Source organism: Heptranchias perlo, chromosome 2 (assembly GCF_035084215.1).
Source record: "Heptranchias perlo isolate sHepPer1 chromosome 2, sHepPer1.hap1, whole genome shotgun sequence".
NCBI lineage: Eukaryota > Metazoa > Chordata > Chondrichthyes > Hexanchiformes > Hexanchidae > Heptranchias > Heptranchias perlo.
The window spans coordinates 113,579,232-113,594,136 of record NC_090326.1 but is presented as its reverse complement, the minus strand read 5'-3'; the positions used below and the strand labels follow the sequence as shown (position 1 = coordinate 113,594,136).

At 48.2% G+C, this 14,905-nt stretch overlaps 1 protein-coding gene across 1 annotated transcript in view; it reads left to right on the top strand.

The window, feature by feature from the left end:
- dazl (deleted in azoospermia-like) overlaps positions 1 to 9,613 on the top strand; it is a gene marked incomplete at its 3' end in the record, with an annotated part of 82,009 nt that extends 72,396 nt beyond the window's left edge. Inside the window, exons 9-10 of the mRNA XM_067996114.1 lie at positions 8,410 to 8,532; positions 9,605 to 9,613. Coding sequence (XP_067852215.1) covers positions 8,410 to 8,532; positions 9,605 to 9,613 — 132 coding nt within the window. The remainder of the gene's footprint in view (positions 1 to 8,409; positions 8,533 to 9,604) is intronic.
- Positions 9,614 to 14,905: the final 5,292 nt, after the last annotated feature.

The following is a 14,905-nucleotide window of genomic DNA, read 5'->3' as shown; positions in this document are numbered from 1 at the left end:
GCACCCCCTTGAATGACTCCAATGTTCTCCACCCTATATATCGGTGCTGTCCCTGCATGCTAACTTTTTGTTTCTTGTACCAGGACACCCAAGTCTGTCTGGACACCAACATTTAATAGTTTCTCACCATTTAAAAAAAAAATTCTGTTTCTATTCCTACCGAAGTGAATAGCCTCACATTTCCCCTCACATTATACTCCATCTGCCACCTTCTTGCCCACTCACTTAACCTGTCTATATTCCTTTGCAGACTCTTTTTGTGTCCTCCTCACTGCTTACTTTCCCACCTAGCTTTGTATCATCAACAAACTTGGATACATTACACTCAGTCCCTTCATCCAAGTCATTAATATAGATTGTAATTAGCTGAGGTACAAGCACCGATCCTTGCGGTACCCCACTAGTTACAATGTTGGTGTCCAGAGAGACTTGGTTGTCCTGGTACAAGAAACACAAAAAGTTAGTATTCAGGTACAGCAGGCAATTGGGAAAGCAAATGGCATGTTGGCCTTTATTGCAAGGGGGTTGGAGTATAAGAATAAGGAAGTCTTACCACAATTGTACAGGGCTTTGGTGAGACCTCACCTGGAGTACTGCATACAGTTTTGGTCTCCTGCCAACTTGAAAATGACCCGTTTATTCCTACTCTTGTTTTCTGTCCATTAACCAATCCTCTAGCCATGCTAATATGTTACCCCCAACTCCATGAGCCCTTACCTTACGTAACAACCTTTTATGTGGCACCTTATCGAATGCCTTTTGAAAATCCAAATATACTACATCCACTGGATCCCCTTTATCTACCCTGCTAGTTACATCCTCAAAAAACTAATAAATTTGTCAAACATGATTTCCCTTTCATAAAACCATGTTGACTCTGCCTAATCATATTATGATGTTCTCAGTGCCCTGTTAACACTTCCTTAATAATGGATTCCAGCATTTTCCCGACTACTGATGTCCGACTAACTGGCCTGTAGTTCCCTGTTTTCTATCTTCCCTCCTTTCTTGAATAGCGGTGTTATATTTGCTCCCTTCCAGTCCGCTGGGACAGTTCTAGAATCTAGGGAAGTTTGGACGAGCATAACCAATGCATCCACTATCTCTGCAGCCACCTCTTTTAGAACCCTCAGATGTAGGCCATCAGGTCCAGGGAATTTATCAGCTTTTAGTCCGATTAGTTGCTCAAGTACTTTTTCTCTACTGATAATTACTTAAATTCCTTACTCATTAGCCCCTTGGTTCCCCACTATTTCTGCAATGCTTTTTGTGTCTTCTAATGTGAAGACAGATACAAAATATTTGTTTAATATATCTGCCATTTCCAGATTCCCCATTATAATTTCTCCTGTCTCCGCCTCTAGGGAATGAACTTTTACTTTTGCTACTCTTCCTTTTTACATACTTGTCGAAGCTCTTACAATCCATTTTTATATTTCTTGCTGGTTTACTTTTGTATTCTATTTTCTCCCTGTATCAACTTTTTGGTCGTCCTTTGTTGGTTTCGAAAACTCTCCCAATCCTCAGGCTTGCTACTCTTGACAGCATTATAGGCTGCTTCTTTTAATCTAATACTCTCCTTAACTCCTTTAGTTAGTCACGGGTGGATCACTTTTCCAGTGGAGTTTTTATTTCTCATTGGAATACATATTTGTTGAGAATATTGAAATATTTCTTCAAATGTTTGCCATTGCTTTTCAACTGTCATACCCTTAAATTTCATTTCCCAGTCTACCGTAACCAACTCGCCCCTCATATCTATGTAATTGGCTTTATTTAAGTTTAGTACTCTAGTTTCGGACTTAAGTACGTCACTCTCAAAATTTCACATTGTGTTTATCATGTTATGATCACTCTTCCCCAGAGGATCCTTTACTGTGAGATTACTAATTAACCCTGTATCCTTACACAATACAAGGACTAAAGTAGCCTGTTCCCTGGTTGGTTCCATGACATATTGCTCTAGGAAACGTTTTACTTTGGTATAAGTTAGAAATGAGTTAACAGTGGAGGCTTATAATTGGGGAAGAGGGAAGAGACGACTTCCTGATGATATATACAGCTGCTAGAAGAAATTTGCATTCTGGGCATTTAAAACAGCTTTAAACACCGAAGAACAATATTTTGTATGCCTAGGGCTTGATTTTAAAAGGGGGGTAGGAGGGAGATCAGTGTGCGCGCGGCAAACCCGAATAATAATAACTTACCATTCCCCATGAGATCGTGACTTAATTGGTGCCCCTTAACCTTGTTTCCGGGTTTGCCGCCCAAACACTGCGCAGTTGGGCGGACTGCGCACCCGCATGACAGGCTGTCAGCTGGAGCGTCTGGATTTGAAGGGCTATTGCTGCAATGGATTTTGCTGGAGCAAAGAGCAAGACGACCCAATGGAGCAGCACGAGCAAGGCTGCTCCAAGATTCAAGGATGCCTCACTTGAGCTGCTACTGGCCGGGGTGAGGAGGAGGAGGGGGGATCTATTTTACCCAGCCGACAGAAGGGATTGCCCTGCCTCTGCCACCAAGGCCTGGCTTGAGGTGGCAGAGCAGGTCACCAGCAGTAGCAACATCTGCTGCACCTGGATCCAGTGCAGAAAGCATTTGTGACCTAACTAGGTCAGCAAAAGTGAGTACACTTACTGATTCTCCTGCATTCCGTGGTGCACATCACTCACCCACCCACCCCCGCCAACTCAATCTGCACTGCCAAGACTACTCCATCACGTTACTCCTCACACCCACTTAATGCTGTTCCTCGCCTCCCCATTTGTGACCCCACCACTACCACTCACCCCAATCCTGATCCAATGTGATGTCTCTGTCTCATACTCATCTTCTGATGCACCTCTTTCGCGATCAGCCTCACCCTAGGCAATGCATTCTTCGGTTGGTCAGTTCACCATCACTCGCTCTCACGTCTGTACGTTCTCCCCTTCTAGGAGAAGAGAGCGCAAAACGTGAGAGGGTGAGGACTGGAGGGGGGCCACAACAAATTGTGGTCCTCACAGACATGGATGAGGAGGCCCTGCAGATCAACCGCACCCTCGAGTGCCTGTCTGTCGGGGACGCCAAGACTGGCACCTCACAAACGTCTGGTGACAGAACTTTAACATTCATCTCACACGTGAATTGATGTTAATGCTTGGCATGTTGAACACCTGAGTATACTCATCGCAAGATGACACATCTGTGATGATGCTTAATATTGCCTTCTGTTCTCTTACAGGCCCTTCAACCACTGCAGTGATTTTTTTATTCGTTCACGGGATGTGGGCGTCGCTGGCAAGGCCGGCATTTATTGCCCATCCCTAATTGCCCTTGATAAGGTGGTGGTGAGCCGCCGCCTTGAACCGCTGCAGTCCGTGTGGTGACGGTTCTCCCACAGTGCTGTTAGGAAGGGAGTTCCAGGATTTTGACCCAGTGACAATGAAGGATCGGCGATATATTTCCAAGTCGGGATGGTGTGTGACTTGGAGGGGAACGTGCAGGTGGTGTTGTTCCCATGCGCCTGCAGCTCTTGTCCTTCTAGGTGGTAGAGGTCGCGGGTTTGGGAGGTGCTGTCGAAGAAGCCTTGGCGAGTTGCTGCAGTGCATCCTGTGGATGGTGCACACTGCAGTCACAGTGCGCCGGTGGTGAAGGGAGTGAATGTTTAGGGTGGTGGATGGGGTGCCAATCAAGCGGGCTGCTTTATCTTGGATGGTGTTGAGCTTCTTGAGTGTTGTTGGAGCTGCACTCATCCAAGCAAGTGGAGAGTATTCCATCACACTCCTGCCTTGTGCCTTGTAGATGGTGGAAAGGCTTTGGGGAGTCAGGAGGTGAGTCACTCGCCGTAGAATACCCGGCCTCTGACCTGCTCTCGTAGCCACAGTATTTATATGACTGGTCCAGTTAAGTTTCTGGTCAATGGTGACCCCCAGGATGTTGATGGTGGGGGATTCGGCGATGGTAATGCCGTTGAATGTCAAGGGGAGGTGGTTAGACTCTCTCTTGTTGGAGATGGTCATTGCCTGGCACTTATCTGGCGCGAATGTTACTTGCCACTTATGAGCCCAAGCCTGGATGTTGTCCAGGTCTTGCTGCATGCAGGCTCGGACTGCTTCATTATCTGAGGGGTTGCGAATGGAACTGAACACTGTGCAGTCATCAGCGAACATCCCCATTTCTGACCTTATGATGGAGGGAAGGTCATTGATGAAGCAGCTGAAGATGGTTGGGCCTAGGACACTGCCCTGAGGAACTCCTGCAGCAATGCCCTGGGGCTGAGATGATTGGCCTCCAACAACCAGAAGGCGATTCCTCAGAGGAGCTCCCGACCTCTGAGGATGCACCATCACATCTTAGCGAGCCATCCACCAGCGCAAATACTCCCACCTCAGTGGGTCCTAGTAGTCAGTTGGGTTGGCACCTGGTGAGTCACCACATACGAGAGCACGAGCAGACACTGGTGGCAGGGGCAGCCTTGGAGAGCCCGCATCGGTGGGTGTGCTCCTCTTCAGGCTCTGCTCTGCTGGATGCAGATGCTGAACCCCGGTGCAATCTTTTAAAAGGAGAATGATCGAGGGACAGCAGCACATTTGCGAGGTACTGGAACAGGTGCCATGCACATTCTCCTCAATAGCGCAGAGGATGGAGGAGTCCAACTCCTGCATTAGTGGAGTAATGGCACAGGTACAGGAGGGAATCTCTGAGATACTGTCACGGACGTGGGCAACTGTCTGAGATAGTGTCACAAGTAAGTGCAGGAATGTCTGCGATGGAGAGAAGGCTAGCCTCTGTTGAACTTCAAGCATGGCTCACAATTGTGTCGATAAAGGCCCTGACAGCGCCTGTTTGGACTTGGGGTGAATAACATTCTGGCGCCTTAAACAGGCAGACAGAAACTTTCCAACTGGGCTTACAAGGCATCATATATGTTCTCTAAACTGTTGTCCAGCAGGGTGGTAGGAGTGATGTGGGCATGGTCCGGGAGAAGGATGACGGCAAAAGGGGACATGGCAGTGGGGACACCAGTCAAAGCGCTCCCGTGTCTCACCCGTTGCCCCCTTCTCAACCAGTACCCGCAATGCTGCCTCCTCTCCAGGTGGCCGAGTCTGCCCCTGCACAAGTACAGGTAGAGCTGTCATTGGAGGACCCCTCACGGGCTCCAAAACCCAGAGGGCATATGCTGTAAGCATCTAAGCAGTCAGGGCATGAACATGAGCAACCTGCCGCTGCCTCTGCTACAGCCACAGGGGATGCACCATATAGAAGCGGTAGGAAGAGAAAGGCTAAGGATTTGTGACCATGAAGGGTATGCATAAGGGTATCTGACGAAGTGTCATGTTTTTCATTTCTATATTTGGTTTTTGTTAGTCACATTAAATCTTATCATTCTCACCACAACGGCCACGTCTTGCCCATTCTTGACTGGCTTTTGTGATAGCGCCCTTTCATGTGCTTCATCATGGACGGTGACACTTGATGCCACCCAGTGAGTGACTTTATAATGGGTGTATGTGTAGTTGCGGGACTGTTTTGTGCAGTTGTGGTGGTGGGGGGGGGGTGTTGGCGCTGCTCTTTCCAGGTGGTGTGAGGACTGGACTCTTGTCACATTCTGATCTTATGAGAACCGTTCACATATGAGTGACTCCCTGCCCTCACGAGCAGCCAAGTGAGCTGCTGCTCTGCCTGTGGGTTCGTCGTCTCCTCAGTGTGGATGGCAGATGTGGATGGTGGATGAGGGCATGGGGCCGATCGAGGCACCACAATCACATCTTCAGCAGTCCTATCGCATGTTCAGTTATAGACCTGGTGGCGATGTGGCTGTCATTGTATCGACGCTGTTGCTCGCTGATGAGGTTCCTCAGAGGTGTCATGAGCCACATGTGCAGGGGATATCTCTTGTCCCCAAGGAGCCAGCCCTTAAGTGTGTTCGGTGCGTGGAAGAGGCCTGGGATGTTGGATTCCTTCAGAATGAACAAATTGTGGCAGCTGCCAGGGAATCTAGCGCACACCTGAAGAAATCTTTTGCGGTGGTCACAAACAAGCTGAGCGTTGATGGAGTGACACCCCTTTCTGTTGATGAACCGTCCTGGCTCGTGTGGAGGTGGTCGGATTCTGCCAGGCCCAGCCGGGAGCAGCTTGGCATGAAGGAGGCTGCAGATGTCTGCAACCGCCTGGTGACTCACTCTCAGCCACTGTATGCACTGCTCCTCAGAGAGGCCCAGGAAGCTGAGCCTCGGTCTGTAGACGCTCTGACAAGGGTAGTGCCTCCTGAGTCATCAGTCCCTCTATGCTCCTGTGCAGGTGCCTGTGGCGCAGCACTGTGTTGTGGAACTCCAAGTGGCAGAAATGCACGCCGTGCCTGGTGAGGATGGTGATGTTGCTTGTCCTTGGATGTACCAGTGAATGCAGCCATCGCGCCCCCCCCCCAATCCTGATGACGTCAGTTTGAGGGGGTCCGAAAAGTTGGTAAATGTGTGTAAACAGAACAATTCTGAGTGAAAACCAAGAATTTTCAGTCTAAACACAAAGATCTCCCAGCCAAAGGTTTGTCTGAGAGAACTGAGTGCCCTGCTACAGTAACTCCCCTTTTATCCCCATTTGTCAAACAGGCATTTAAATGTCCAAATGGTTGCCGGCTAAATTACGACTTGTTCCCTATGACTTATTACAAACAGCACAGGAAACATGCTGAGGCAGTGTTGAAATAGCTTGCTTTCATTCTTAATTAGATTTATGTACATTTTAAGTACTTGAATTCCTTGTTTAAATGTTGCCCCGCCGGCATTAATTTGCTGGTTCGGGAACGGCGCGCACACTCAGATGACTGGGTCGTGCGCGTTCTTAGGCGTGTTGGAGCCGGGAATTCTGCCCACCCCTGGAAATCGCGATTTTCTTCGCCCCCAGCGCACCTGCAGTTCTGGTTTAAAATCGAGCACCTAGTAACCGTGGAGAAATAACTGTTGAAAGGGTTTATATTTTTGATTTTTTTTTTAGTGAATGATGCACTGAATGTATATCAATTATTATGCACTTTCCACTGGAAGAGAAGTTGTAATATTGACCTATTAAAGAGGAGAGTGTTGTGCTTCATAACTGGGTTGCTGTATTTAAATTAAATTGTTACACTACACCTTGATTAGGTGATGAATTTTAGTTCAAGTAGTGCAGGACAGATACTAACTTACAGGGGAAAATATCACTTTTCCATTACTTACTAAATATTACATTTATATTTAAGCTGCCAAATCTAGTTAGTTGTTACACAGATCTGTCTGGTAGGCACATTGCTATGGAACAGCAATGCTAGCTTAACAGGCATGGATTTAGGAACTGTTTACGGTTATGAGAGTTATCTTCAAAGTCTATACTTTTCCAGATGTTTCATATAGAAAACAAAGTTGCATATAAATTTGTGTCGAGTTGCCACCTGTCAAATTTTGGACCACACCATCTGATTTTTCTTTTTGGTTGCCTGGAAATTTCTCAGATGTAACCTAAAATAGAGTCTTGCGTCTCACGTTGTGGGCATCCTTACGGTTTTGATGTAAGGGCGCTCTTTTTTTTGTCGGTTTGCCGTCCTACTGACCGGCCTGATTGACAGATTGGCCTCGGTCGGACGGGAGAGCAGCCAGGGAGGGGACATGCTCAGGTAAGTCTTTGATTGTATGGTTGGAGGGGGTGTGTGGGGGCATGGGTGAGCACGGGGGCACCGGTGGGCATGGAGGGGTGGGTCAGTCTTGGGGGGAGGGATTGGGGCTTAGTCACCCGGGGGGGGGGGTTCGGATCGGGATCGGAGGTCATCTTGGGTTTCCCGGTTGTTGGGGGAGGGGTGGCTGGGGGGGGGGGGTCGTTGCAGGTAGGCTCGTTGGGCCTTGGGGAAGCACTCCTGCTCCTCAAGGCCCACAAGCTGTGCCAGAAAGGCACTTCGCTACAGTTTCGGGCCTTCTCTCCTCCTTTCATGTGACGTGAAGGAGAAGGCCCGGGAATCCGGGCCCCCAGGGGTTGAAATTGCAAAAATGGAGGCCCACTTCCTCCTTGAAAGGTTTTAGTCACCAACCCGCCTCCAACCCACCTGTTTTTTCAATGTTAAAATCATGCTCATTGTTTTTATTTAGGTTTTTAATTAATTTTCATTAGCAGCAAAGAAACATTGGCACCAAAGCCATAGTTCCAAATTTTTCTCTCCCATGTTCTTGTCCAGTTTTGGGCTTGGCAAAGGTGACAACTCTGATAGTTTAACTTATGAGTATGGAGTCCTTTCTTAAATTAACTTTGTGAAATGACCTTAATTTAGATGAACTTAACTTGATGTATTTGAAATAACTCATCACTTTTTTTTCCATTTTATCACACAGGATAGCTATATTCTATAAGTAAGAGTTCTTTGCACTAAAGTATTAACATTTATTTAATTTTATTTGTAATCAGCCTACCACAGGGACATATGTAAATTCCCCATACCCTGAAATGATTAACCCAGGAGCTGTGTTTGTACAGAGGGAATGTGATGCACAGCAAACTCCATCTTCACCTTTAGATACTGTGGAAAAGGTAATAAACTAATCTACAAAGACTGTTTTGTGAAACTGTATGTCAATCCTTCTGTGTAAAAATATCAATTATGTGGGGAAAGTTGATGCAAAATTTATAATCATATAGCTCTTTTGACTCTGCCTTATTGGCCTGAATCCTCAGTTCCTTTCCTTCCATGTATCATAGTCATCTATTGTCTCACACAAAGAAAAGTTACTTTTCTGCATGGTAGTGATTTTAGAATTAGTTTTACGTAAATTTGGCATTTTTTTCTTAATTTTTATATATATTTCATGCTAGTAATTTTTAAGTCTGGGCCACTGTGATATTTGAAATGAGTATTAATTTACTTGGATTTGTTTTTGGGATGTGGGTGACACTGGCATAACTGCATTGAATGCCTATCTCTAGTTCCCTTGAGGTTGGGTCGTGGGCCTTCTTGAACGGCTGCAGTGCTTGTGGTAATGGTGCTCCTGCTATGGTGTTAGGTAGGGAATTCCAGGATTTTGACTCCATGATAATGAAGAAACAGTGATGTACATTCAAGTCATGATTGTGTGTGATATGGAGGTGATATGCCGAGGATATTATAGCCCTTGATTGTTTCGGTGGTAGATGTTGTGGGGAAGGGAGGTGCTGTCGAATTAAGTTTGATGAGTTATGTATCCTTTTTTCCATTTACTCTCAGGATGTGGGTGATGCTGATGAGGCCGAATTTATTACTCATCCCTAGTTATCCAGAGAAGGTAGCAATGGGCATTCTTGAACCGCTGATATAGCCATACTCTCAGAATCATACCTTTCAGCTAATGTCCCAGACTCTTCCATCACCATCCCTGGATATGTCCTGTCCCACCGACAGGACAGACTCACCAGAGGTGGCGGTACAGTGATATACAGTCAGGAGGGAGTGGCCCCGGGAGTCCTCAACATTGACTCTGGACCCCATGAAATCTCATGGCATCAAGTCAAACATGGGCAAGGAAACCTCCTGCTGATTACGACCTACCGCCCTCCCTCAGCTGATGAATCAGTCCTCCTCCATGTTGAGCACCACTTGGAGGAAGCACTGAGGGTCGCATGGGCACAGAATGTACTCTGGGTGGGGGACTTCAATGTCCATCACCAATAGTGGCTCGGTAGCACCGCTACTGACCGAGCTGGCCGAGTCCTGAAGGACATAGCTGCTAGACTGGGCCTGCGGCAGGTGGTGAGCGAACCAACACGAGGGAAAAACTTACTTGACCTCGTCCTCACCAATATACCTGTCGCAAATGCATTTGTCCATGACAGTATTGGTAGGAGTGACCACTGCACAGTCCTCGTGGAGACTAAGTCCCGTCTTCGCACTGAGGACACCATCCAACGTGTTGTGTGGCACTACCACCGTGCTAAATGGGATAGATTCAGAACCGATTTAGCAGCTCAAAACTGGGCATCCATGAGGCGCAGTGGACCATCAGCAGCAGCAGAATTGTATTCCAACACAATCTGTAACCTCATGGCCTGGCTTATTCCTCACTCTACCATTACCAACAAGCCAGGGGATCAACCCTGGTTCAATGAGGAGTGCAGAAGAGCATGCCAGGAGCAGCACCAGGCGTACCTAAAAATGAGGTGCCAACCTGGTGAAGCTACAACTCAGGACCACATGCATGCTAAACAGCGGAAGCAACATGCTATAGACAGAGCTAAGCGATTCCACAACCAACGGATCAGATCAAAGCTCTGCAGTCCTGCCACATCCAGTCATGAATGGTGGTGGACAATTAAACAACTACCAGGAGGAGAAGGCTCTGTGAACATCCCCATCCTCAATTATGGTGGAGTCCAGCACGTGAGTGCAAAAGACAAGGCTGAAGCGTTTGCAACCATCTTCAGCCAGAAGTGCCGAGTGGATGATCCATCTCTGCCTCCTCCCGATATCCCTACCATCACAGAAGCCAGTCTTCAGCCAATTCGATTCACTCCACGTGATATCAAGAAACGACTGAGTGCACTGGATACAGCAAATGCTATGGGCCCCGACAACATCCCGGCTGTAGTGCTGAAGACTTGTGCTCCAAAACTAGCTGCGCCTCTAGCCAAGCTGTTCCAGTACAGCTACAACACTGGCATCTACCCGCCAATGTGGAAAATTGCCTAGGTATGTCCTGTCCACAAAAAGCAGGACAAATCCAATCCGCCCAGTTACCGCCCCATCAGTCTACTCTCAATCATCAGCAAAGTGATAGCACTGTTGACGACACCTTCCATCAAGCGGCACTTACTCGCCAATAACCTGCTCACCGATGCTCAGTTTGGGTTCTGCCAGGACCACTCGGCTCCAGATCTCATTGCAGCCTTGGTCCAAACATGGACAAAGAGCTGAATTCCAGAGGTGAGTTGAGAGTGACTGCCCTTGGCATCAAGGCAGCATTTGACCGAGTGTGGCACCAAGGAGCTCTAGTAAAACTGAAGTCAATGGGAATCAGGGGGAAAACTCTCCAGTGGCTGGAGTCATACCTAGCACAAAGGAAGATGGTAGTGATTGTTGGAGGCCAATCATCTCAGCTCCAGGACATTGTTGCAGGAGTTCCGCAAGGCAATGTCCTCGGCCCAACCATCTTCAGCTGCTTCTCTCCATCATAAGGTCAGAAATGTGGATGTTCGCTGATGATTGCACAGTGTTCAGTTCCATTCGCAACCCCTCAAATAATGAAGCAGTCGGAGCCCGCATGCAGCATCCAGGCTTGGGCTGATAAGTGGCAAGTAACATTAGTGCCAGGCAATGATCATCTCCAACAAGAGAGAGTCTAACCACCTCCCCTTGACATTCAACGGCATTACCATCGCCGAATCCCCCACCATCAACACCCTGGGGGTCACCATTGACCAGAAACTTAACTGGACCAGCCATATCCTGTGGCTACAAGAGCAGGTCAGGCTGGGTATTTTGCGGCGAGTGACTCACCTCCTGACACCCCAAAGCCTTTCCACCATCTACAAGGCACAAGTCAGGAGTGTGATGCAATACTCTCCACTTGCCTGGATGAGTGCAGCTCCAACAACACTCAAGAAGCTCGACACCATCCAGCACAAAGCAGTCCGCTTGATTGGCACCCCATCCACCACCCTAAACATTCACTCCCTTCACCGGCGCACAGTGGCTGCAGTGTGTACCATCCACAGGATGCACTGCAGCAACTCCCAAACCCGCGACCTCTACCACCTAGAAGGACAAGAGCAGCAGGTACATGGGAACAACACCATCCCGACTTGGAAATATATCGCCGTTCCTTCATCGTCGCTGGGTCAAAATCCTGGAATTCCCTTCCTAACAGCACTGTGGGAGAACCTTCACCACACAGACTGCAGTGGTTCAAGAAGACGGCTCACCACCACCTTCTCGAGGGCAATTAGGGATGGGCAATAAATGCCGGCCTTGCCGGCGACACCCACATCCCATGAACGAATAGAAAAAGAAATGTCCTTGTGGCGATGGTGGTCCCACAGTGGTGTTGGGGGGCATATTCCAGTAGGTTGACCCAGCAATGATGAAGCAAAACGAATATATGTCCAAGTCAGGATGGTGGGAAACTTGGAGGTGATTGTTTTCCCACAATATTGCTGCTCTTGAGCTTCTCGATGGTAGAGGTCTCAGGAGAGGGACATGCTGCCGAAGTGAACTGCGTATCTTAATGCAGCAACAATCACATTAAAAACTACACATGTAAAATATCGAATTTTTAAAAAATGGTAAGACTGTACATCTTACAGCCCCAGTGAGCCGATCGTGGAGGGGGTGGATATTGAGTCCAGTGGTAGGGGCACCAATCAAGTGAACTGCAGTGCCTTGGATGATGTTGAACTTCTTGGGTGTTGTTACGGCTGTGCCCATCCAGTAGAGTGTTCCATCACACTCCTGACTTACGCCATGTAGACGGTGGTAAGGCTTTGATGGGTCAGGAGGTGAGCCACTCATTGTAGGGTACCCAGCCTTTACCCAGCTCTTGTAGCCATGATTTTGATATGGCTTCTCCAGAACAGCTTCTAGTTCAAGATGTTGATGGTAGGGGACACGGCAATGGTGGTGCCATTAAATGTCGTGGGGAGATAGCTATGGTTTCCCTTGTACAAGATGGTCATTACCTCGCACTTATGTAGCGCAGATATATTACCTGCCGCTTGTCAGGCCAAATCTGGATGTTATCCAGGTCCTGATGTATATTGGCATTGGCTGCTTTGTTATTGAGTTGCGAATGAAGCTGAACACTGTATAATCATCAGTAAGCAGCTGCACTCTTTGACTTTGAGGGAGGGAGGACATTGAAGGAGCTGAAGATGGTTGAGCCAAGGATGTTTCCCTGAGGAACTCCTGGAGAGAGAGATCCTGGGGCTGTGATGACCACGCCAGGATCTCTCTCTCAACCACAATCATCTACCTTCGTATCAGGTACGACTCCAGCCACTATTGGGTTTTCCTTTGACTTCCGTTGACTTCAATTTTGCTAGGATGGCAGCATACTAAGTTGAGTGCTATCTTAATATCAAGGGCAGCTACTCTCTCCTCTCCTCTGGCATTCAGCTGTTGTGTCCATGTCTCCATGAAGGTGGTGATGAGGTCTGGAGTGATCAAGTTATTGGTGTCACTTGATGGTATTATCGACTCCTTCCATCACTGCTGATTGGGAGGAGGCTTTTAGGGTGGTAATTGGCCGGGATAGCCTCATTATTGCAGATAGGACATACCTTGGCAATCTTCCACATTGTTGGGTAGATGCCAGCGTCATCAACGTACTTGAACAGTTTGGATAGGGGAGTGGCTAGCTCTGGTGCATTTCAAATAAAATCGTTGGACTATAACTTGGTGTTGTAAAATTGTTTACAATTGTCAACCCCAGTCCATCACCGGCATCTCCACATCATGGTGCATAGGGATTGAGCACTACAGCCGGAATGTTGTCAGGGCCCATAGCCCATGTCCAGTCCATTCAGCTGCTTCTTGGGGGGAATTTTAACCTTCCCCGCCCCCCCCCCCCCCACCATGGCAGGGCGGGAGAACGCAAAGGATTTCATTCCATCAATGTTCAGCTAGTGTGCAACCACAAGAAAAGGTTCATGCAAGTTCCCTGGGTTAATTTAGTCACTCACTGGACCCAACTAACTGCCACATCCCCCAACCTGTTCGCACCTGGAAGTACCCTTAAGGGTTGGCTGCCAGGTGACAAAGGATTCACCCTTCAAACCTGGCTGATGATGCATCTGAGGAACACCACCATTGAACCCCAAGAGCGCTTCAGCGACAGCCATATGAAAACCAGATGTGACATCGAGCAAGCCATCGGCATACTCGATGCACTTTGGGTATCTGGACAGGTCTGGAAGTGCCCTTCAGTACTCTCCAGCGAGGGCTTCTAGGATAATCATTGTGTGCTGTGTTCTGCACAACATGGTGCAGCAGCGAGGACTAGAGGTGGAAGAGGAACAAGCCGCTCATCACATCATCTGATGAGGATTCCAGTGAAGAGGAGGAAGATAAAGATGGGGCACCCAATGCCAGACCAGCCGCTCACTGCTGCTCGGGATGCCAGGGGTTCCCTAATAGCTCAGAGGTTAAGTATAATTTGATTTTAAAAAAAAGGAAACTTAATAACATTTTCACAAACACCCATGTGCATACCCTTGGTGAACTAGTGTTTTTCTTTCCCTTTCCCTACCACTGTGACGTGATGCACCCCTGTGGCTTCAGCAGAGGTAGGGACAGGCTGCTCAGATCCCTGCACAGACTGTTGAGATGCTCTTGGCTGAAGATCTCTGCGTGTTGGAGCCCGTGAGGGCCCTGCCAAAGACTGCTCCACATGTATGGGGCAGACTCTGCCATTGGAAGAGGAGATAGCTGTCTGGTACTGGTTGTGGTGGGGGCGGGGGACGCAACGGGGGAGACGTAGGAGCGTTTTGAGTGGAGTTCCCACTTCCATGTCCCCTTTTGCCATCATTCCTCTCCTGAGCCAGCACCATATCACTCCTACCTCTGCGGGGGAGCAGCTTGGTGCAAATCAGTGATGCGTTGTAAAGCTCACGGCTAAGGTGTCTGTCATCCTGTTAGGCGATAGATATGTTGGCCTCCAAAGTCTGCACGGTCATAGTCATGGCCTGCATGAACTCATTCGATTGCTGTGATTGAAGTTCAATGGTGGAGGCCCGTCTATCCACCCACGCAATGGCCTGCGACATCAGTCCATTAATACTTGAGCTGGACTCCTCCATCCTCTCTGCTATTAAGGACAGTGTGCGTGGCATGTCTGCCAGTACCTCGCAGATTTGCTGCTCTCCCTCTATGATTATCCTTCTCTTAGATCGCCCCCGGGGTTCAGCATCTGTGTCCAGCTGAGCAGAGCTTGGAGAGGAG